The 24,774-nt window shown below is 42.8% G+C and overlaps 1 protein-coding gene and 1 long non-coding RNA gene across 2 annotated transcripts in view; both read left to right on the top strand.

The window, feature by feature from the left end:
* APPL2 (adaptor protein, phosphotyrosine interacting with PH domain and leucine zipper 2) overlaps positions 1-24,774 on the top strand; it is a 597,113-nt gene that overhangs the window by 501,503 nt on the left and 70,836 nt on the right. Inside the window, exons 15-17 of the mRNA XM_086919274.1 lie at positions 2,812-2,979; positions 3,138-3,190; positions 8,336-8,510. Of these exons, the coding sequence (XP_086775400.1) occupies positions 2,812-2,979; positions 3,138-3,190; positions 8,336-8,510 (396 nt within the window). The remainder of the gene's footprint in view (positions 1-2,811; positions 2,980-3,137; positions 3,191-8,335; positions 8,511-24,774) is intronic.
* On the top strand, positions 3,301-7,285 carry LOC147751286 (uncharacterized). The gene is made up of 3 exons (XR_015295575.1): positions 3,301-4,184; positions 4,503-5,065; positions 7,118-7,285. It is a non-coding gene; the product is annotated as an uncharacterized LOC147751286 (long non-coding RNA).

Here is a 24,774-nt window from a genome sequence, read left to right as displayed (position 1 = left end):
TGCTCCAGAGTGTTTGAGGGACAGGCTGGCAATAACTTTGAGAGAAGCTGGTTTAGCGGTCTGGGGGGACCTGCTTCCTGGTAGTACCTTTGTTTCATGAGAACAACTTGAGGACAAGGTTGGAGCAGGCCTCTCTAGATTTAAATACCTTCAGGTGGAAAGCTGGGCGCAAACACACCCACAACTAAATTGTAAGAACTCAGTGGGTTGTGGCAGCTTCCTAGAACGCCAGCTTGTGACTAAGCCCCTGGGAAGAAGGAAGTTTATTTTTGGTACCAGGCCGTACTTGAAGCTGTGGATGGCGAATTCAGTCTTGCTGAGGAATTATGGGGTGGATCCTTACCTACACAGGACTGCAATCAATTATGGCAGAATTCTTGTAAGATCTTAAATGAAGTAGTAAAATCGGCCTGGTTAAAAAGGAACCACCTGTTTACTATCCACTGGGCCTAATTTTCCCCACACAAACTAAAAAATTATGAAAGGCCCACCGGTGAGCTGCAAGAAATGTGGGAAGGTCTCTGCCTCTGACATCCACATGTTCAAAGAATTCCCTGTCCTTGCTTCCTTTTGGGATAGTGTTGGAAACTTCTTGGCAAGTACCTGGGGATGTCCTATCAACATCGACTTATCTTTAATCATATTTGGTAATGCAGATAAAGTTACCGGCCCTGCTGGATCACTGCTTTTCTATGCTATCCTCCTAGCCAGGAGGCAAGTCTGCATAAAATGGATAGAATCAACTACCGCCTCTTTCCTAGAACGGCAGATTTCAGTTTTGGCGGTCTGTAATAAGCATGGGCGAATTTTACGAATTAGCAATTCGCGAAGTTGCGCATTTGCGAATTGGTAATTCGTGGATTTGCAAATTGGCAATTCGCGGATTTGCGAATCGGGAATCCGCAAAATTTGCGAATTTGCGTGAATTTTTTTATTTTTGCGTGATCACGGGTGTTCGCGAGGCGCTTTGCGTGTTCGCGAGGCGCTTTGCAATTTTGCAGGGTTTTTTTTTTTTGCCTGGTTAATCACTGCCACCCTCTCGTTTTTTATGCCCATCTGCCCTCTGTACCACTTGTTTCTGTGCCCTTCTGCCCTCTGCCCCACTCATGTTTTGTCCCCTTCTGCCCTCAGCCCCACTTAGAATGGGTCCGGCAAGCTGCCAGCGCCATTCTAAAATAGCTAGAAATAGCTTCAACAGGAACCACTAATAGATAAAGTAAAGCAGGTGCTCCAGTTGAAGGTCAAATTAAGAATCATTAATCACCCCAAGTTTGGGGTGATTAATGGTTGTGTAACTGAATTTGAGCAGCATCTGCTTTACTTTATCTATTAGAGCTTTCTGTTGAAGCTGACTTTTGTAACTATTTTAGAATGGCTCTGGCAGCTTGCCGGCGCCATTCTAAAAGAGTTACAAAAGTCAGTTTGAACTTTTGACTCAATCTGTTCCGTTCGCGGATTTTCGTTCGTGGATTTTGCGGGAAATTCGCTAATCTCGCGGATTGCGAATTTACCGAAAATCCGAGAGCGGAACGGATTTTCCGCTCATGCTTAGTCTCTAGATCAGGCAGTAAGAAGAAGAAAGCATTTTGGAACCTCTTGCAACTCAGACGGGGCTCAGAATTGATTGACTGAGTTTTTTTTCCTCTCTGAGTCCTCCTTAATACTCTTCGGGCTACGTCGGCTACTTCCAGTTTTCCCCTGGCAGTTTTACGACGAGGGTCATCTGGCTGTTGGAGCTTGGCGGAAGAGTTATCTCAGTTGGTTCTTCATTGATGCCCAAGTAGGTCTGGTACCTGTAGGTGGGTCTCCACTTAAAATTGCCTACGTCCCTCAGCTAGCTGAGTATGGGTACAGACATTTTGGGTGTGAATTGAAGTGAGGTTGATGGCGAATGAGGATAAATTTTAAAAAAACAATTTTTAAAAAGCATTAAAATATTCTGAACTGCCATCATTCGAAATTGTGTACTATTGCTGTTGCAGCTTTATTTTAGATTTATAAATTAAAACCTAGCAATTGACAATGACATATTATCAGCAAGCACACCAATTCAAGTTTAAAAACACCATACCAATTTACTCTTCATATTTGTTCACCTTGACTACATCACTGTTGATGTGTTTGCAGATGTCTTAGTGACATGTTTCTCTCAATTTAACAATAACTTTGTTAAAGGTTGTTCACCGCAATAGCATTGTATTGTAGTCAACCTACACATATTTCTGGCTAGTTTGTTACACAGCCAGCCTAATAAGAGAAAGGGAACTCTGCAATTTGCATGTATTTAGTAACTTCATAGGTGAGAGAATGAATAGCATTATCTTTTTCCAGGTGTTTTTCGTGCTTTTCTGCATAAACAAAACCAAACCTGACATTCATGAGTGACAATTAGACATAAATCGAGTGGTAAGTAAAGTCAGGGAGATAACCATTTGTAGTGTTAGAGTAAACATACAGGTATAACATAGTACAGTCATTAGCCCCCATAGATAGTACCATGTCACTTGTCTCTCCTCAAAGTTTATCAAAGGTGCTCTGCCACTTTCCCAAGAAGGCAGCCAGGAATAACAGAAATAATAAATGTCATTTATAAGTGTGATGCACCTGTCCACGGACCCCACATATGTTTGTCCTTAGGGAGGGGGGGGTTTATCCTCTGGCCTTATACACCACTTTCTGTAAGTGACATTATTAATGTCTTCACAGATTTAATTTCTATGAAATTTATACAAACAATTCCATTGCAATGGAAACAAAATCAAGTTCTACCTATCCTATTTTAAGTACGAGATACCATATGTTTCATTCCAGTGTAAGTACCTGCAGTGAAAGACGCATGGAAATGGAAAAAGATGAGAAAGCAGTACAGGAGCCATTGGATGAGCTGGATTCTGTGCAGTTAATAGCACCAGGGACACCCATTCAGTTTGATATTGTCCTTCCTCCATCTGAATTCCTGGACCACAACAGAGGTAGCAGGTAAGAGGGGAATATATGTTCACAAAATAATATGGTATTTCTGCTATAATGTAAAATTTGCAAAAATGACAAAAATCTTATAATGTGAAATTTTTTCTGCACTCAAGAAATATTTGGCTAAATCAAGCTAAATTGTTATTTCTTTAATGTTCAAATAGACGTACTAATCCATTTGGGGAATCAGAAGATCAGAAGATACCTGAAGAAGACGGTGATTATTTTATTAACCATATTATGTGCTGTATTAATAATCAGGCCTACTACAGTAAAGATTAATCGTTAACGAGTGGCATTTTCAGTTACTCGTTTGATTTTTTTGTTGTAGTTTTATTAAGTTATACAAACTGTTTCAGTTTAAAACAAAAAAAATGCTGCTATGATAGCTGCGAGATTGGTCTTAATGCTCAAGAGTAGCGAACTTCGCACCCTAGTGACAACGTAAAGACCAATTTCTGTATTTATGTTGGTTGCAAATACAGGTATTGAAGCCTACTGACCAGGCTATGTAAATTGATTTTGAGATTGGTACCTCGAGACCAGGAAGTTTGTAAGATACACTTGGGACATCTCAAAGAAGAGAAATGCATATAATATGGTAGACTGGGCCTGAGAATTCTTTGTGCACTTACTGCTGCAGAAATCTGGTGGTGAACATCAAGATGATTACCAGACAGTTAAATAGGGTGGAGATCGGGTGAGAAAGTCACCAGGGTTTCCACTGCTCCCTCTTATTTTCTCCCATACCTTTAGCCATTTACCCAACTTTAGGTAGTCCAACGACTGCACTAAATATTTGGCCATTAACGTGTTATCGATTGTCGAGGACTTCATAGCATAAAATGTTACAGGCTCTGTTAGGAGCAGTTAAGGCATTTTGAAAAAATTGGCAGAGCCTGCATGGTCTCTGGGGTCAAAATTATGGATGTAGAGAAGATATCAGTTCTCCCAAAAGTGATACAAGATAGATATTGTGAAACAGTAGGTTTTCTGCTTCAGATTTATAACGGGGTAAAGAGAGCCTGAGTAGCTTGGTGTCAGTGTACAGATAGCCCAAGTGTAGGGGGTTATGGGTGACTTCTCTGCTGTAATACTACTAGGCCGCTTATCTTCACCAACTCTTGGAAAGGTCCCTGCTGAGACCAATAAACAATGTCCTTTTATTGACCACTCACTGTCCGGTAGGCCTCTATGAAAAATTCTTGGATGTATGTATATGTATGTATGTGTGTGTGTTCTTATATAGCGCTCAATTTTACCCTTGGGCATCTCAGCGCTTGTTCTGGGAACCCGTCCTGGTTTTTCCCTGTGAGATCACCCGTGCTGGGCATCCCCAAGGTGAAAGCCAGGCATCCTGCCGCGGGGGGACCGTTGTGGAGATTAAGCAAGCTTGTTGCCCAGAGCTGCATAGTGTGAACTCGTGCTTAGAGTGGGCACCGAAGCGAGAATTATCAAGTCCGTGGACAAATTGGGTTCAGGACCCTGCCGCGTTGGTAATCGAACCCTGGTCCCGGGTCCGACCTCAGGACCAGATGATGACAAGGAACAATGAGTTGTAATACAGTGTAGCTGAAACAACGTTGCCAAATACATGAGCAGATCAGGGAAATACTTCTTAAGATCACATACAGAAGACACTACATGCCTACATATATGTGACTGGCCCCTATACAACACAAGCTGGAGGAGATTCATCAGAAAGGTAGCGATGACACATGTCCTGTCTGAGTTTTGGAACAATGTTTTCGACAACATACAATCAGTAACAGAAGCAGCATTTGTGCAGTACTTCGAGGGGATTCTGCTGGCCGCCCATTAAAAGTACCATACCAGCTTCACTTCAGGCAAGAAAAGATCCCACATTCTGATAGCGAGGAAACAAACTATTTTGACCCTCCTGGCTTCCCTTTTTATTTGTTCTACTGACATGAGTGTAGAGTGTTGAAATCCTGTCTTGTGATCTATAAAATAAAGCACCACATTTTCAAGAAATGTGAGGGGCAGTTTAAACTGCACCATTCCAGGATTGAATACAATTAAATTCTGTGTATAAGAAATGGGAGGTACCCCTTAATTGAATCAAGGGAATGTTATGACTGGATTTTCTGAGTAGATGGGATCAGCCCCTAGGGGCCCCTCCAACCCAGCCAGAACGTAATCACATCCCTCCTCAGGACCAACTATCCAGGCACCTGAGTACCTACCTGAGGATGGGGAACTCGCAACATACAAGCTCATATTATTAAAAACACCACTAAATCTATAGGGATACTAAGAATACTCACTAATTACTAGGGATATCCATACCCTACACCACACTTATATTCACATCAGTTGGTCTCGCGGCCACTCAGACCCAGACCGGTCTACCCTAGGGCAGATATTGCGCACAATCCGGTGCGACTACACATGGGCCTGCAGAACCCAATGCTCCCTTTTCCAAACGATCAACAATCCTGTCGATCTCCACGCCAGTGTCCCCCCTGGCGCTCTCACTTATTCAAGCCACAATCCTGTGGGTATCAGCGCTGGTAATCCTCCCCAGCGTTCTCACTAACGCCGCATATCAACGACGACCACATTCCTATGAACACCTATACATATATATATATATTGGGAAGTCTCTTCACTAAGGGTCTGCTACTACAATATTAGGAGTTAGCCAATTAATATTGTGTGTCTCCTATTCTTGGCATCATAGGTCCACTCACTCCCTATTTATGTGATCACCACTTACTTGATTGGGATTACTCATCCATTCTTGTACCTAGTAACTACCTAGGAGCTTCATTTACCTGGATTGAGCAAAAGTAGGAGATACACGCCAGTTTGTTATAAACTGGGGGGTTATTTTATTACAACAATATAAACATTTACACAGAACTGACAAAGACTATAGGTAGAACACACCGCTGAAAGAGAAAAGATTAAACATAACAGGAACACTCCGCTGAAAGGGAAAAGATTAGCAATGCAAAAGCCTAGGGAATAAGGACAAGATTAAGATGCAAGTGTAAAGTAAATTAATATAACAGGAACGCCTTCACCTTATTAGTGTGTAGTCGTGTTCTAGCTGTCATCTGGGTTCCTCTCTCGTCTGTGCCTTGGCTCATCTCAGACTCCCTCTCTCTCTCCTGCACTCTTGGGTACACCTCTGCGCTGATCACTCTGTCTCTGGACTCCTCTCCCCCACGCGAACTGTCTCCACCTTCCAGATTCAGTCTTAATGGTTCCTGCCGCTCTGATCACCGTTCATTCCACTAACTTATTCACTCTGTCTCTGCGCCAATGTCCAATTAACTCCATCTGCTCCCATAGGTTAGTCCACGATCTCTCCTCCGTCTCTTCTAAAAGGCATTACTTCAGACTCCAGCTATTCACACCTCCTCCTGATAAGCAACTGCTTCTGACTGCTTCCTTCAGTTCCAGCTCACTATTCAACTCAGCTCTTCTCCAGCTTGAACCCTCTCTCTCTGCCAACTCCACTCCACTGCTTTCCACTCCTCCACCTTAACACGACCCTCTGGCTTCGCCACCTTCACTCGACTGCAACTCTACTCGACTCGACTCTGCTTGACTCACTAGCTCCGCCTCTGCACTTCACTGATATAGAATGCTGTTTCCTCATGGAAAGTTCCAGCCAGCAGCTTCCTCCCACCAATCCCATGCACCAGGCTCCTTGCGCTAGACGCTCCCACAGTGACCAGTCTGCTTGTTTCGTCTAGAGACCTGAGCCCGGGAACAATTCCTGATTAGATTCAGCTCTGGACGGTTCTCTCCGGTCCGCTTAGGGCGAACAACAGCCTTAACTATAAACTTTGCCTTTGCCCTGAAAAGCCTCTCAGCTTCATCAAGATGGAGTCCCTCTAGCTCTAGGCCTGTAGGCCTGAAAGGGGTGAAATGCTCCTTAGCTCTGTCAGAATACCTACATAAACCATACCAATGTGTCTAATATGTCAAAGCCAATAGGCAATAGACAGGTTAAAGTCAAGAATAAAGGCATATTAAGCAGCTATCCTCTTCTAGGTCTGGAAAAAGGGCTTAAAAGGGCCAACACAGGCTAAGAATACCTATACTAGATGCGAGCAAGATTAATGATCTATATCACTGCTAAAAAAAGCCAAAAACGCGGTCATTACAGGGAACTAAGGTTGAAACACCTATAAAGAGTTTATCCCCTTGATCCAAATTCACAATTTAGTACACTAGTAAACAATAATAAGTAGCATAATATTAAGAAAACAGCTGTATTATTTATTCAATGATTTTTTATACAATTCATAAAAAATACAATATAATATACATCAGACAAAAATCAATTAAAAGAATTAGACAAAAAATGCAATAAAGTTAAACTGATACGAAATCGATTATGACCCGCATAATCAAAAAAACACAGACAGAAACATGTAAGACATGAAAAATTGTTCAATACAGCTCGTACATCCATTTGCCAATGATGACACTTTGTTTTGTACAATGATTATATCTGTGTTCCAACAGAAGTGCCCGGATCATGGATTGTACAGGAAAAGTGTGTTGACGCGTTTCGATGGATACGTTAAATTACACCATCTTTCTCAAGACTTAATCTTATTTTCTGTCATGTAAGCGGAGTCAAGATAAATAGTTTCACCCTATAATAAACATATATATAATTAGTATATCATAGTGATGATAAAACAGATACTACAAGATTTCTAATCTAAGGCCTATATACAGTATTAAAACAAACATAATCATAATTAACACTCTATGTCAGATATACATTCTAACCTGTGTGTAGATATGCCAATGCACTATTGATATCCTTTAATGCACGAAAAAACAACATATTGCCCTGTGATTTCTTAATGAGGTTGATTCATATTTCATTTAATCGCCTCTTTACCCAAGCTACTATGCCAAATAATTCAACCAAATCGATTTGCATAATCCACAGTGTTGCTTAATAATGACAATCTATGCAGATGATATACAAACAGGACTACCAGTTCAATTTAACTAGGTTTCCACATGGCCATTAAACAGACTCGTGATCTTACCCTTGCTATCACTAGACTGTAGTTGAAAGTGGGCAGGTCTAAGTCTATTCTATCAGTGGCTGTTTTCTTGAGGCTGCGGATTGGGTCCCCTGGTGCGGTTCTGTGGTGTCGTGATAATCTGACATTAGGGAGGCGATATGCGAGGAAGTGATATCCAGTTAGAGGAAGCAATTCAATATTTAACAGGAACCAAGAAGAAACATTTTCCTCTAATTAATGGCTACATATCATACATTCAAATCCACATTTTGTATGTCCTTGTTTCCAATAAAAATCTGATGTGTGCCTTCTGAACAATTCTCCTTGTTTTTCAGGGTCGCTCTTGCAACAAATGTTTCTTGTAAACTTTTTGGGGTCTATGGCTGTCAAATCAGATGCATCTATTAAGGTCATTTATGAAGCTATGAGACAGGTTTTGGCAGCAAGAGCAATCCATAACATCTTTCGCACAACAGAATCCCATCTAATGGTCACCAGCAAAACACTGAGGTAAAAAAACGAACTATTTACTATTACCAAATAACAATCTGAGTGTTGATTTATTTTGTTCCATCAGCAATATCCTGTGCTGACAAGCATTCTAAAAGACCTCATATTAATAATCTGATCTCTTTAAATCAAGTTATTGTTTTGAAATGTTGGAAATGTGCATGCATTCATTCAAGTTATTCAAGGTTCTGTGTCTGATCATCAGTTAGGTTTGTGATCCTCGTTCTTGCTCTTCCATTCCCAATATTTTTGAATAACACGTGTAGGTAAAGGGACATAAAATGGGCCAAAACTAAATGTAGTGAAGTACAAAGTGGATGTTTTTTCCTTCCATGCTGGGGCCCTGCTCCACATTCTTATATTGTATACTGCAATGCGCCTTATTATTTCAAGCCTACCTAGAAATAATCTCTGATCTGTTCTTTTTTTGGTTACTATAAACAGCTGAGTTCCCAAATATTCTGAATAGCCCAAAGCTGGTGATGTTCCTCTTAGACAAACTCAGGATCACCATTGCTGGACTCTAAGAATCAAAAATTGGGCAACAATAAGTCTACACAACATATCTTCTAGTTTCCAGGAAGGGGAGCTTAAAATGGTTGTTACTGTTATTACCTATTTAGGTCGCAGTTCTTCCTCATGGGATCATGGGGCGCTGGCTTGCTTTAAGAGAGATAACAGAACCTATCCTAGCCAAGCATATCTGTAGCATCTTGGGAGGGTGGTGGCTGGAATCACATCTCAATGCTTTGAAAGGACATATTATTTACCTTCAATAATTCTTTTTTAGGTAGTGAAGCTGTAATGTAACCATTAATTTATCCTAAATACCCTAAGGTGCCAGACGGAATCCTGTAAACATTTTGTAACTATGTAGTAACAGCAGGGCCATTGTTAAAGGTTGGACAGACTGCCATAGTCTGCTCTACGCTGCAGCACACCTTTAACCGGGTCAGTGCATCGTTCCACAATGAATGCACTGTCCCTAGTGCAGCTTCAAACTCGCACCTGCCAAGGGGCAACATATTAGTGAAAGATGATTGACTCTTTGAAGCCACTGGTCCACCTTTCACTGTGCAGTCAGCAGCTCACTTTGCTGTTGGCATTTGGCAGACAGCTACTGTGAGTGACTGCATTTGTGTGCAGAGGGATGCTGAGGAATTGTTGGGGATTAAAAGGACTACCTTCCATGACCTTCCATTTCCACAATGCAAAAATCCGGAACAAGGCCCTCGACTGGATCCTCTCTTTCCTCTCCGGCAGAACGCAACAAGTCAGACTCCCTCGATTTCTCTCATAACCGACTCCTACCACCTGCGGAGTTTCACAAGGATCCTCCATCAGTCCGGCCCTGTTCAACATCTACGTGGCCCGCTCGCATCCATCGTCAGAGCACACAAACTCACCATCACACAGTATGCAAGACGACACCCTACTCACCATCTCACTATCCAATGAACCCAACATCACTAAAGCCAACTTTCCAGATTGAATGGAAGCCTTCTCCAGATGAATGAAGAATAGCTGCCTTCAACTCAACGCGAACAAAACTGAGGTACTCGTCATGGGCCCACACCCTGATGCCTGGAACAACACCTGGTGGCATCCCGCCCTCGGAGACCCCCGTCCAGCCCCACTCACCATGCAAGCAACCTCAGAATCATCCTGGACTCCAAACTCAAAATGGATCACTAGATCAAAGCCATCACCTACTCCTGCTACCATACCCTCTGTCTCCTCCGTAAGACCTTCAAGTGGATCCCCCCCGAACACAGGAAAACTGTCATACACGTCATCCTCAGTAGCAGACTGGACTACAGCAACGCGCTCTATGCCTCGATCAACAAGAACCTCCCGCGCAAACTCCAGAACGCCGCCGTCCGACTACTCCTCAACCTACCGCACCACATCAGCCAGCACCTACGAGCCCTACACTGGCTCCCCGTTGAGAAGAGAATCCCATTCAAGCTTCTCACCCATGCACACAAGGCCCTCCACAACACTGGACCCAACAACCTGAACCTCTGTCTTGTTTTCCACGCTCCGCAGCATTCTCTGCACTCGGCCCACCTCTCCCTCGCAACGGTACCGCGGATCAAGAAAAGCAGAACAGGAGGGCATTCCTTCTCCCTCCCGGCCAAGGCAAGGAACTCCCTCCCGCTCCACCTACGACAGACCGCATCGCTCCCTAAGTTCCTAAAGGACCTCAAGACCTGGCCTTTTGATGGAACTCAGGGAACCTCCAGGATCCGCGGACCCCCCCCCCCGTCCCTGTCCCCACCCCCTTTCCCTCAGTGTCTTGAGACCCGTTCCCAGTCAGTAGCTGTCGCTTTAGAAACCCAAGATTGATTGACCTTTCCTAACTTTCCAGGAGTGCACTGACCACTCACCATCTTTTTTGTAGCGCACAGTGAGTGCACCCACTGACAGCTTATTTGTCTCTGCGTCCATATTTATAATTCCACACCGATGCAGAGGCAAAGCTTTCCTCATTTGCCAGGGACCACACCTCCATACAAATAAAGGCATGATCTGTAATGCAAATGAGGGCATGATAATACAGAAGGGCCTTCCCAGGTCTATGCCGCCACTTCTGTAGTACCAAAGCGCCCTAGGTGTCAGGATTCCTAAAGATCTAAACCTCTCTGTCTGCTTGACATGTCAACAACGGGCTAATCTACACATACCAAAGGTAAAAGCCCTTAACTGGAAAGAAGCTTGGAGATTGAACAACTCCAAGATGGCTGACAGTCCATGAAGAAGTGCGGTATAGTCTTTTCTGCATTCAGAGTTCTATTTGGAGCGCTCGTAATAGATTGCTAATGCACTTCACTTGAGTCCCCAACGGAAGCGCAGGCATTCGTAGTATCTCTCGAATATCTAGTCAGTTAGATAGTTAGGTATCGTCGTGTTCGTCTGGTTTTCCTTCCCGTACAATTATTACAGGATCCTGAGAACATTTACAGAGTTGTGTTCGGTTCCGGACACCCGCTTCGTCGAAGTGGTGTTCCCGGTACACATGCGCACATCATCCCTGAAGGGAACGCTGCCTTCCCGGAGACCTGCGCAATGAATTGAAATGCTACCTCGTCGAGGGAATAGTGTTTGAAAAGACGGAACACATGCGCAATAGATTTCTGTGGTGACACTGCTTGACTGAAGCTTGCGCAGTCTATTCGAGTGAGCAGTGTATCTACGACCCTTACGAGACAGCGCTGCCGACTTCAGCCGTACGCTACAGAAAGGACAGTACAGAGCTAAGTTCTACAGTATTGTTAATATGTTAAAATTTATATAACCCACACCAGCTTCTGAACTAAAGAAGAGAATTATTAATGAGAAGTATTATACTTACCTAATAAATTCCAATTTTGTGTTGAGAACCTAAGAAACAAATAGAAAACTAATTAAAATAGAAATATAGGTATGTATTAATGAGTACAGGAAAATAAGATGTATAACAACTAAGAAGAGAACACTAAATAACAAATGTATGTTTTTTTTGATTAAACACAGAGGTTCTTCATGCAAGAAAGAACAGGTTAAAACTTGTAATTGCAGGAAGAAATGAAGACCAATAGAAGAGATGCAAATGTCTAAGGTTACACTGGTGTGTGGGTTAGAGTTAGAAGAATAACTTAAGATTATTGAAGACCGATATATTTATATGTTAAGAATTGTTGTTCTTAGTTTCCAGGGTCTACAGCTAGAAGCACAGTATAGACCGCAGACAGTCTCTTTGTCTTCTTTATTATTTTATCCACTCCCCCTTCCCCCCTAGGGAGATTCTACTTGCTATTAATATAATTGTACCGGAAGGTCTCCTGGGTGGGGCATTGGGACTAGGCATCTCTGCTCCTGCGCAAGAGTTGGAAGCACATCTGACAGAGTGAAGTGCCCAAGTATTAAACTTGTGCCCGAGCAGAAATGGCAGAAGGCTTAGATTTAAAAAACGTGGGAGAAGTATTCAGTTTAATTCAGAAAGAATTAACACCAGTCCGAGAAGAGAATAGAGGATTGAGACAGGAGGTTATGGATGCTAGAAGAGAAACTGTGGAGTTAGCGACTAGATTAACCAACATGACTCAAACTTCTAGACAGAGATTTTCAGAAGCAGAAGGGGAAACCTTGGGTTCCACATCCAGGTTAGCAAATCATGTAGTACATTCCCTATCCCCAGTGATTCCTTTAGCACCACCAGAACGATTTAGTGGGGATCCACAGAAGGCCCACATGTTTTTGACTCAATGCTCGTTGCACTTTGTGTCGTCCTTCGATTTTTCCAGACACACAGTCCTTCGTGGCCTTCATTTTGTCTTACCCCAGTGGTGATGCCGCCAGCTGGTCCATGCCTCTAGTTTCAAGAGATGACGCTCTACTATATAATTTTGAGGACTTCAAGAAAGAATTTCTTCTGATTTTTGATCGAAAGACTGCACAGGCCACAGATAACGAACTGCTAGAATTAAAACAGGGCAATAAAGATCTGGTAGCATAGCTGGCCCAGTTTAACAAGCTGGTAGTAGAAACAGACTGGACAGAAAGCAAAAGAGCAGCTGTCTTTTATCGAGGACTTAAAGACGAGTTGAAAGATATTCTAGCCCAAAATCCCCAATCGTCCCACAGACATTTCGGCCTTAATAGACCTAGTGTTGGAGATTGACTTTAGACAAACAGAGAGGAGAGGAGAAAAAAGAAAAGAATTCAGGTTCAACACTCCAAGGTTTGATAGAGACAAGATGGAATCAACAAAGGCAACCGAAGGTCATCCTGGGGTGGAACCAATGCAAATTGGAGCAGTTTGTGGTCCTTTGACTAAAGAAGAAAAAGAAAAAAGACGACAGAATAATTTGTGCCTGTATTGCTGAGAGAATGGACATTTCGTGGGGATGTGTCCAAAGAAACTCAAAATGTTTTCCAAGGAGAAGGAAAACTTCAAGCACCACCAGTAGATGGAGTTGGACTGGTGGTTGCAGAGAATAAATCAACTCCTGAAGAGCATCTTTTGGCAAATACCTTACAGTAGTCTTCCCCCCATCTAGTGATATCCATGACGTTGAAATTTAGAAGCATAAACTTAACAGAAGTTTCAGTTATGCTAGATTCAGAAGCCACTGGAAACTTCTGTGATTTAAAGTACGCCATGAAAATTGGTCTGAGGGCAATTCAAAAGTTGAAGAGTGAACCAGTGAGAGCGGTGGATGGGACAAATCTTTCTTCTGGACCCATCACCAGCCACACAGAACAGGTTGAAATGATTTCTTAAGAAGGCCATAGATAAATCATACAATTTAACCTCATGCATGCCCCTCAATTTCAGATTATATTAGGGTTACCATGCCTCACAGAGCACAACCCGAGTATCAATTGGGAAACAAGAACAGTGAAGATGAATTCCGACTTTTGCAAGGAAATTTTTTTAATTCTTCAACTAGGTCAAGAGAACCAGGACCAGCCTCACTTTTAAGTAAACAAGAAATATCCGTTTGCGTGATTCACACAACAGAAATTCCGCCAGAATACAAGGAGTTTGAGGTTGTTTTTGATGAAATTGAGGCAGAGAAATTGCCACCTCACCGATCATTTGATTGCCAAATAGAATTGGAGCCTGGAGCAAACCAGCCATGTAGTAGAATTTACGCTCTTACTGAAAAAAAGAACGAACATCTGAAAAAGTATATTGAAAAATATTTGCCTAATGGTTTCATCCCCCCCCCGCCCCCCCAATCCCCAGTCTCCTCGCCTTTGTTCTTTGTCCCTAAGAAGGGAGACAAGCTCAAAATGTGTATCGACTATCGAGCAATAAATAAAGTCACCATTAAGAACAGGTACCCCTTACCACTAATTTCAGTGCTCTTAGATCAGGTGAAAGAAACACAAATATGCACAAAACTGGACCTTCGTGGTGCTTACCACTTGATTAGAGTAAAAGAAGGGGATGAGTGGAAGACGGCCTTCGGGACAAACTTGGGTTTATATGTATATCAAGTGATGCCTTAATGTAATGCTCCAGCTGCCTTTCAGCACTTTATAAATAGTGTATTGAGAGAATACATAGATCAATCTGTTATCGTGTATATTGACGACATTTGTATTTACTCAAAATCAGAAGAAGATCATCCGGATAAAGTGAGAAATGTATTGCAAAAACTAAGAGAAAACAACCTGTATGTTAAGTTGGAAAAATGTGTATTCAACACCAAAGAAGTAGAGTTCCTAGGATTTGTCCTTACGCCATCTGGAATAACAATGGATACAAAAAAGGTAATGACTGTTCTGGATTGGAAATCTCCAAAGAATGTAAAAGAGTAACAAAGCTTCATAGGCTTTGCCAATTTCTATAGAAGGTTTGTAAATGAGTTTCACATAAACTCATACCCCTTACTAAGCTCCTTAAGAAGGGTGTCTCTTTTGATTGGACAGAAGAAGCAGAAAAGGCCTTTCGAAAACAAACAAGAGTTCACCACTGCGCCTGTTTTATTGCATGCAGACCCCACAGAACCTTTTTACTTGGAAATGGATGATTTGGCAATTGGTGGAGTTCTCTCTCAAAGAAATAAAAGAACAGGACAACTCCATCCATTGGCTTATAGATCAAGGAAATTAACCCCGGCCGAAGTCAATTACACCATTAAGGAAAAGGAGTTATTAGCCATCAAAGATGTGTTTAAAGAGGGGAGACACTACTTGATGGGAGCTAGACATACCATAACGGTGTTCACTGACCATCGAAACCTGACATTTTTTAAATCAGCTAAAACTCTCACTCCACGTCAGCTTAGGTGGTCACTATATTTCGCAGACTATGATTTTGTGATCACCTACCGACCAGGCACAAAGAATGGAAAGGCTGATGCCCTGTCTAGATTGGATACTGAAAAGACTGAAAAACACCAAGAACAACAAACTATTATTTCAGAAGATAGAATAGTGGCAATAATTGTGACTCAAGAGACAATTGAGGAGAAAATAATGACAGCTATGTCATCAGAATAGATGGTAGAGTGGACGAAGCAAGAAGTTGAAAGAGAAATTCGACAAGGCTTAGCATTTCACGCAGGAAAATTGTATCTACACAATCAAGAGCTGCGACAATTGGTCCCAAAGGAAAAGCATGGCAACAAGCTGGCGGGTCACAAAAGAACCTTAAAAACTGAGGATTTAATAAAAAGAAATTTTTGGTGGCCACAAATGTCTGAGAATATAGATTCCTACGTGAAGTTATGTGAGGTCTGTGCTCAGGGAAAATCGGAGAGACAGTCCTCTAAAGGGTTACTTCAACCTATGCCTACTCCTCCACACCGTGGCATACCGTCACGATGGATCTAATAGTGGATCTACCTTCAGACCAATGTTACAAGACTATATTAGTGTTTGTTGATGCTTTCGCCAAGATGGCCCACTTTATTGCCCTGAAGAAAACCCCAACTGCCAAGGAATTAGCCATTCTTTTAAACACTCACATAGTACGGGCTCATGGCATACCCAGGGTAGTGGTCTCAGACAAGGGCTACCAATTCCTATCTCCTTTTTGGAACGCATTTATGGAAACTAGGTACTCCACTAGCTTTCATCACGAGACAGATGGGCAAACAGAGAGGGTGAACCAAGAATTGGAACAGTATCTTACTTGATCAAGAAGGGATTGGCCAGAGCGTATTTGGGCAGCGGAGTTTGCGTGTAATCACACTAAAAATGTCTCTACGGGTTTCTCTCCATTCTATCTAAATTCTAGACTAACTCTTCTGTGAATGATAGAGAAATCTCAGTCCCAGCAGTTCAAGATTTGATCAAAGATGTGTCATGCATCCATCAGATTTTCTGTGGTGACACTGCTTGACTGAAGCTTGCGCAGTCTATTCGAGTGAGCAGTGTATCTACGAGCCTTACGAGACAGCGCTGCTGTCTTCAGCCATACACTACAGAAAACCTAGTTAGAGCTAAGGAGAATTATAAGAGACATGCCAATAAAAGGAGAAGAGTAGGCCCAACCTTACAAATTGGCGACAAGGTGTGGTTGAACGTCAAAAACCTTAGGTTAAAGGGGTTCGCAAGTTTCAACCTAAATTTGTAGGGCCTTACCAAATTAAAAAATTAATTAATGCAGTGATTTATTGTTTAAAATTACCAGACAAAATGAAGATACACCCAGTTTTTCACGCCTCTCTGTTAAAGAAAACCTCGCCAGACTTGAGAGTAAGCCTTCCTCCTAAAACTGTACAATTAGAGTCTGGAGAAGAATTTGAAGTTAAATGAATACTAGACTCTACACGACATAAGGGAAAAATCTATTACTTGATTGACTGGAAAGGTTATGGTCCTGAGGAGCGATCTTGGGAACCATGCACTGATGTACATGCTCCGCGTTTGGTGAAGGTTTTTCACAAAAAAATTTCAAGAAAGCCCAGACCGGAGGAGCCTCCCTGGCCAGGGGGTACTGTCAGGATTCCTAAAGATCTAAACCTCCCTGTCTGCTTGACATGTCCACAACGGGCTAATCTACACATACCAAAGGTAAAAGTCCTTCATTAGAAAGAAGCTTGGAGATTGAAAAACTCCAAGACGGCTGACAGTCCATGAAAAAGTGCGGTCTAGTCTTTTCTGCATTCAGAGATCTATTTGGAGCGCTTGTAATAGAACGCTAATGCACTTCACCTGAGTCCCCAACGGAAGCGCACGCATTCGTAGTATCTCTCGAATATTTAGTAAGTTAGGTATCGTCGAGTTCGTCGGGTTTTCCTTCTCTCACAACTATTACAGGATCCTGAGAACATTTACAGAGTTGTGTTCGGTTCCAGACACCCGCTTCGTCGAAGTGGTGTTCCCGGTACACATGCGCACATCATCCCTGAATTGAACGCTGCCTTCCCGGAAACCTGCGCAATGAATTGAAATGCTACCTCGTCGAGGGAATAGTGTTTGAAAAGACGGAACACATGTGCAATCGTTTTCTGTGGTGACACTGCTTGACTGAAGCTTGCGCAGTCTATTCGAGTGAGCAATGTATCTACGAGCCTTACGAGACAGCGCTGCTGTCTTCAGCCATACACTACAGAAAGGACAGTACAGAGCTAAGTTCTATAGTATTGTTAATATGTTGAAATGTATATAAACTACACCAGCTTCTGAACTAAAGAAGAGAATTATTAATGAGAAGTATTATACTTACCTAACGAATTCCTATTTTGTGTTGAGAACCTAAGAAACTAATAGAAAACTAATTAAAATAGAAATATAGGAATGCATTAATGAGTACAGGAAAATAAGATGTAAAACAAGTAAGAGAGCGCTAGATAACAAATGTATGTTTCTTTTGATTAAACACAGAAGTTCTTCATGCAAGAAAGGACAGATTTAATCTTGTAATTGCAGGAAGAAATGAAGACCAAGAGAAGCAAATGTCTAAGGTTACACTGGTGCGGTGGTTAGAGTTAAAAGAATAACTTAGGATTATTGAAGATCTATATATTTATATGTTAAGAATTTTTGTTCTTAGTTTCCAGTGTCTACAGCTAGAAGCACAGTATAGTGTGGAAGCGACGCAAGAATGTGGAAGCAGATAACCGCAGACAGTCTCTTTGTCTTCTTTATTGTTTTATCCACTCCCCATTCCCCCCTAGGGAGATTCTACTTGGTATTAATATAATTGTACCGGAAGGTCTCCTGGGTGGGGCATTGGGATTAGGCATCTCTGCTCCTGCGCAAGAGTTGGAAGCACATCTGACGCTAGAGCTAAAAAAGCAGGTACCGATGCCTGTTGCGACCTCAGGGTACGTTGATAATCCGGCTACGGTGTCATTGGATTGACTGTAGCAATGTGTGGGTTTTGTCAATAGAACTGAAACTATTTGTGCATAAAGTAGCGACGACATCAAACTTTCCTCAATTACTCATGCTACAGTGATAAAGGAGAAAGGGAGCATATGAAACAGCATTTCCAAAATATATTAAAACATATCCCAATTAAAATTCCAGAAAATCAGGGCAGGCTGAGCAGTATAAATCTGTACAAATATTTTTTTTTCAACAGAAGAAACACGAACAAAGTATAATACGTTCTTTAAATGGAATCTTTCAAAAGATTCTCCATCTTGGAAGACTACAATGTAATAAGTCAAAAATATGAGAAAAAGAGTGACCACGACTAAACAAAATATTATACAAAAGCAATGCTTCTCATGTCTGTGATTCCAACCAGTAACATCTTCTGAAATGTGGTCCAGGTTTGCATCTGTCCCGAATCAGTGTGTTTGTAAGAAATGCCAGACGTTGCCATTGCTGTCATAAAACGTGTGTTGATAACTTTGGTCATTCTTTAATGCCAATTTGCAGCATACCCTGATACATGGTACAATCCAGCACATGATCGTCTGTTGGGATAGCTTACAACCCTTGATGGCCATTGATAAGCCTACAAACTGCTTCTCCGCCTGAGATGCATAACATGTAAGACCTTTTATTCGCCCGAGGTGATGCTGTCAATGCTGATGTGGAAATGGAAAACAGAATGGCTGTTAAGTGATAATCCAACATCACATTAGGTGTAAAGTCAGAAAAGAAGCCTGCACACAAAAAACTTGCCACACTGGTCTACTGGAAGTATTCTGAATCAGAAAGAAATCTTACCAGTCTGTACATTTAAATAATAAATAAATAGGCCATATCAGTAAACTTGGAACTAAATTAAAAAGCCATTGTGAATGGAGAATGAAGTGATGCAGTGGGAAGAAATTCATCAATATTCAATAACATTTTAAAATATTACTTCAGTGAAAACTTGAATCAACAAATAAAAACATGAGAAGAACCAAATGGCTGTAATGTAACCTTTCTTCTTGCAGTATGTCCCTCCCTCACTAGGGGACTAGACTCCTCAAATTTCCACTCTTCAGACATAGACACATAATTGTGTTGGAGACACCACAGCATGGATAAATGGAGCAGTGGTTTAAAAATGTTCCCATTGTCTCACTGCTTGTGAACCACCTAATTTTAGCGAGTGCAAATGAAATCCTGTACACAGATCGGTGCCATAAGGAAATACGCCCCTCTGTGGAGAATGCCTGAGTGTCCACAGGCTCCTCCTACCCCCAAAACATGCCACCAGGAAACAAATTGACTGTGGCCTAGATGGGACACACTTATTGAACCTCATGTGAGCCTGTTTTCTCCTGCCGTAATATGTTGTGGCTTCAGGGACAAAAGGATTACCTCATTTGCCTAAGTTCCCGCGTGCAAATGAGGCAATGCTCCACTTGATATCTCACAGGCACAAAATATTCAACTATAAAATCAGTATCACAGAAGGGCCCACACAAGCCTTTGCAGCTACTTCTGTAATACATAAGTGCCACACGGGTGCAAAAAGTACGCACACATGTTATGTTATGTTATACAAGTTTTATATCGCGCACAACTACTCGAGAGTATCCTGGCACGCAAAGTTACTGTGACGTGGCGAAGCAGAGGCGTTTAGACTGGAAGGTTAAAGAAGAAGGTTTTGAGTTGTTTTTTAAATAACCTATAGTCCTGGATGTCGCGTCATTCCAGGGGGAGAGAACTCCAAGCATTAGCTGCTTTCACAGAGAGGGACTGACCACCAAGCCGCGTCCTACGGAATCTGGGAGTCACCAGCCAGCGTTGGGAGGCTGAGCGCAGCGCCCTGCTTGGAGCATGGAAAGCAAAACGCTTCATAAGGTACATTAGACCAAGGCCGTGCAGGGCTCTGTGGGCCAGAGTGAGAGCTTTGAATTGTATTCTATGTGCCACAGGGAGCCAGTGTAGATATCGCAAGTGCTGTTTTACACTTGATCTTCTGGAGATGTTGAACAGAAGTCTGGCCACGGCGTTCTGTATGGTCTGCAATTTTTTAACCAGATAACCTGGAATGCCGATGTACAGAGCATTGGCGTTGTCAATGCGGGAGAGGATAAGGGCTCGAGCGACCGTTTCCCTAGCAGGCCTGGGAAGCAGAGGGAAGAATCGTCTTAGTGATTTAAGAGTGCCAAAGCACACTCCGGTGAGTTTCCTAATTTGCGTCGAGAAGCGAAGGTCTTCTACAAACCATACCTCCAAATTCTTGGCTGGGGTGCCCACAGAATTTGGTTGGGGAAAGTCAGGATGCCACAAGGATTCTCTAAAGGCAGGGGGGAACTGACCGTACAAAAGTACTTCCGACTTGTCCTCATTGCCCTTCAGTTGAGCAAGTGCAAGCCACTGAAACACCGACGCAAGACATTTCTGGGCCCCTTCGGTTGACAGGTCAGAATCTTTCCAGGTAAAAAGCAGCTGGGTATCATTGGCATAGGCTATTATTTTTGCTCCCAGCTCCTCCGCCAAAAAGATCAGCGGGGTCAGATAAATATTAAAGAGCAAAGGGCTCAAAGTGGAACCTTGTGGGACTCCCATAGGTACTATCCTGGCAGCCGATGAAAAAGGTGGCATCCAGACCTGCTGGGTGGAAGGATTTCTGCCAGTCCCAGGCTGGGCCCGCTATGCCATTTTCTGAAAGCCGAGTGAGAAGTAGATGATGGGGTACCGTATCGAAGGCGGCAGAGAGATCAAGTAGCACCAAAGCTGCTCTGCCGTCTGCGTCCATACATTCCCTGATCGCCTCAGCCATTTCCACCAGTGCAGTCTCCATGCTATATGATGCCCTAAAGCCAGATTGCTCCGGGTGTAAAACACAGGTTGCTTCCACATATACCTCAAGCTGTCGAAAGACCACCTTTTCGCAAACCTTGGACATTGCCGGGAGGAGAGAGATGGGGTGAAAGCTGGTGGGTTTAAGCGGATTCAAGGAAGGTTTTTTTTTAAAGTGGCAGAAGCTTAGCCTGTTTCCAAACCAGGGGTACAGTGGCAGTCTGTAGAGAAAGATTATTAATTGTCATAACCTCTGGGACGACCACCTCAGCCACCCCATCCAGGACTCTAGCTGGACAAGGATCAGTTGGAGAGCCTGACTAGAGAGATCTAAGAATGGCCAATGTATCAGACCCAGCTATAGGTATAAACTTCGTAAAGGAAGATACTGAGGGGGAGGGGACTGAGGGGAGCAGAGAAGAGAATTCCCTGGGCTCTCGGAGACCCGTCCCCAGGCTGTCTTGGATAGCCTGTATTTTTTCAATAAAGAAGGATGATAGCTCCTCACACCATTGTGATGAGGATGGAAGGACTGATTGTTCAGCGCAAGGAGTCAGAAAGCTTCTAACAATGGTGAAAATCTCCTTACTATTGTTGTTGGCCTTGGCAATCCACTCCGCATAAAAACTACTCTTCGCCTCCCTGATGGCTGCATAGTAGTTGCTCAGTGCTTTACGGAGAGCCGTTTTGGCCAGGGGACAGTACTCCTGATGCCATTGATGTTCAAGTTTTTTGCAACCCAATTCGAGGACCCTAAGAGAGTCCGAATACCAGGGTTTAGATGGAAATAGTCTCAGTCGTTTATTTGATCGTAGTTTGGAGGCAGAGTCAGCCCTTTGGCTGATCCAGGAGGTGAAACTCTGAACCGCTCCTTCAAGACCCGAGGCTGCCGGCGGGCGCGAGAGTCGGAGGGCCTTAGAAATGGCTGGGATGTCAATCTTCCGAACCGACTTACTTTGGGCCGTGCCAAGCGGGCCCGTCGATTTCCCTATGGTCCAGGAGAACCAGATCAGATAATGATCGGACCAGGTGACCTGATGGGGGTTAATAGCAGACAGGGCAAAGCTGGAACACACTAGATCGAGTGTATAACCACCCTTGTGGGAAGGAGACTTAATCCACTGAGTCAGCTGTGCCAGATCAAACAGATCTATAAGTTCTCTTGAGTCGGGAGCCTCCGGGCAATCTAAATGGATATTAAAGTTGCCTAGGAGGAGAAAGCAAGGAAAGCGGAGGGCAAGGGGAACAATGACATTGTCCAGGGATTTCAGGAAAGGTCCAGAAGGGCTACCCAGTGTGTAATGGGGGGACATAAAAATAGAGAAGTTGAGGGCCTCCCGGTCCACTAGCCCCGTAGATGGCTCACTCGAGAAAGCCCAAATGTCCCTGAACACCACCGCTATCCCGCCCCCCCTCCCAGTTGTACGGTCTGTTCTCACAATTTTAAAGATGGCGGGGATGGCCAAATCGACCACTGGGGCACAGTGATCGGTCATCCAGGTTTTAGTTATAAATAGGACATCTAGATTTCCATCGGAAAGGAGCTCAAGTCAGTCTGTATTTATAAAGCTAAGGTTTGAAATATTTTAAGAGCCAGTTTGGTGGATGGGATATTTCTAAATCAGAAATCTCCAGGCAAAGTATGTATTTGACATGTCTTTGTTGTATTGCTTCTAAAATCTGTATTGATGTCTAAATAATCCAACTAATATTCTGGAAGGAATGGCCCATATGAAGCCTTAGGTTTATGTGATCCCATACTTCACCTCCATGTGACACAATTGCCCATTTTTTACTTGAGATCTTCTCTGTGCCTTCGATTAAAGAAATCTGGTTGTCTCGGTCCTGCTCAATCTGTTGCCTGTTTTAATACAATTGATCAAGGTATCATACTGGATGAAGAATGCAACTGGTTTAGTGTACGTGATGTGCCACTGAAATGATGTAATTACTTTTCTGGCCAGAAGTTCATTACTTGCCAAATTGGAGAACTGTAGTTCTCACAGAATGCTAATATGTGGTGTGCCTCAGGGGTGATCAGTCTCATCTCATTGTTTAACATGTCAATGTGGGCACTGGCAGGGATCACACAAAAGTATGATCAACTGATAATGCCATGGTACTGGTTAGTTACGAGGCATGAACCATTTAACAATAGAGTTAACCTGAAACTACCTTGGATGAAACTTAAGGGGATAGTCCTGAGTGGTGCTAAGATGCAGGTTTTACCTCCTGTTTAGTCGGTTACTCTATGATCACAGTTCCCTCTGATAATATTCCCCTTTCTAAGGACACACTGCTTCCTGCTGTGCCCGTTTGGTGTAATAAGGCAGTTTCTTCCTTAACAACCCCTAGATTCTTACTATAAGATAACACTGATAAAAGCGTTAATTACCCTCGGTAGCTCCTTATCCTTATCTTCTAGAGACTGTATCTAGCTGAAGATTCCTTGATTTAGAATATTTCCCAGGCATCAGACTGGATCTGGAAAGGTTCGATCAGTACCTCTGCACGCCCTGCAGGTGGGGTAATTAGGCTCCGTGTTGGCATTGTCTGTGCTGGAAGTGATGTGCGTGGTGTTTACAGAGGTGCCTCTTTTCTTGTCTGGACATTTACTCTTTCGAAGAAGGGAGGCACTACAGAATGCATGATGGAGCAAGGACTTGTACAAAATAGACTTGCTCGGAAGTAATCCGCTCCTTTAACTAATTAACAAGTTACTAAAATTGTTTTGTGCAAAACTAATGGCCACCACATAAATGTGCTGGTTAGTGAAGCTTGCTTATGTGTTTACTAACGATAATAGCCTGAACTAAGGACTAAAATGCTTTAAACTTGGAATTCTTCATTGCGCATGCGTCAACTGCATCTGAGCAGAAGGTACTAATATGGAGTCTTGAAGGCTCGCATGCATGGCATCTGCTGGCTTGAACGAAATAGAGTGAATTTTACTAGTGCCAACGCAGGGATAAGTCTAATAAATAAACTGGGATAGAGTAGAGGTGGATAGTATACAGTGAAACCATTCATTTTTTAAAGTAACATCTGTCTTTCTGACTTTATTACTAGTGCGTATTTGGGCCTCTCATGTATGGCTGGAGTGGGCGGAGTCATGTGATGACTGTGCATGACTACTGAAAGTTAACCCGGAATGATGACACAGAGGTTGAAAGAAGGACAAGGCAGCAAAGTGTCCCAGCCTGAGAACGGATGGTGAAACTTTCAACAGAGTGGACTTATATGTTAGATTTTTAACAAATGATGCAAATGAAGTGTGAATGCTGGTGGGAAATAAAATTGTGAATAAAAAGTAAGGGGAAGGGTTTGCGAACGATGGGATTACTGAATTAAAATGACATGTAAGCATGGTCTGATGATTTTCCCCTTTGCCTGACCAATCAGATTTAGTATTTTTACGATATTGAAACATTAATGGGTGGAACATGAAGAATGAAAAGTATAATTGAGGTAGCCTTAGTTAGTTAGTGCGATTTGGGATGCTGTGGCTGCGGGAGGTGCTGATGCTGGGAGAGATGCTGTGAATGCTGATGAAGAACCGAATGCAGAACCTTCTATCCTAAATTAATTGCGTTAGGCAGAAGATAGCGGAAGCATCTCGAGA

Source organism: Lissotriton vulgaris, chromosome 1_1 (genome assembly GCF_964263255.1).
Source record: "Lissotriton vulgaris chromosome 1_1, aLisVul1.2, whole genome shotgun sequence".
Lineage (NCBI taxonomy): Eukaryota > Metazoa > Chordata > Amphibia > Caudata > Salamandridae > Lissotriton > Lissotriton vulgaris.
Note: the sequence above shows the minus strand (reverse complement) of the source record. Positions and strands in the feature narration are given on the sequence as shown.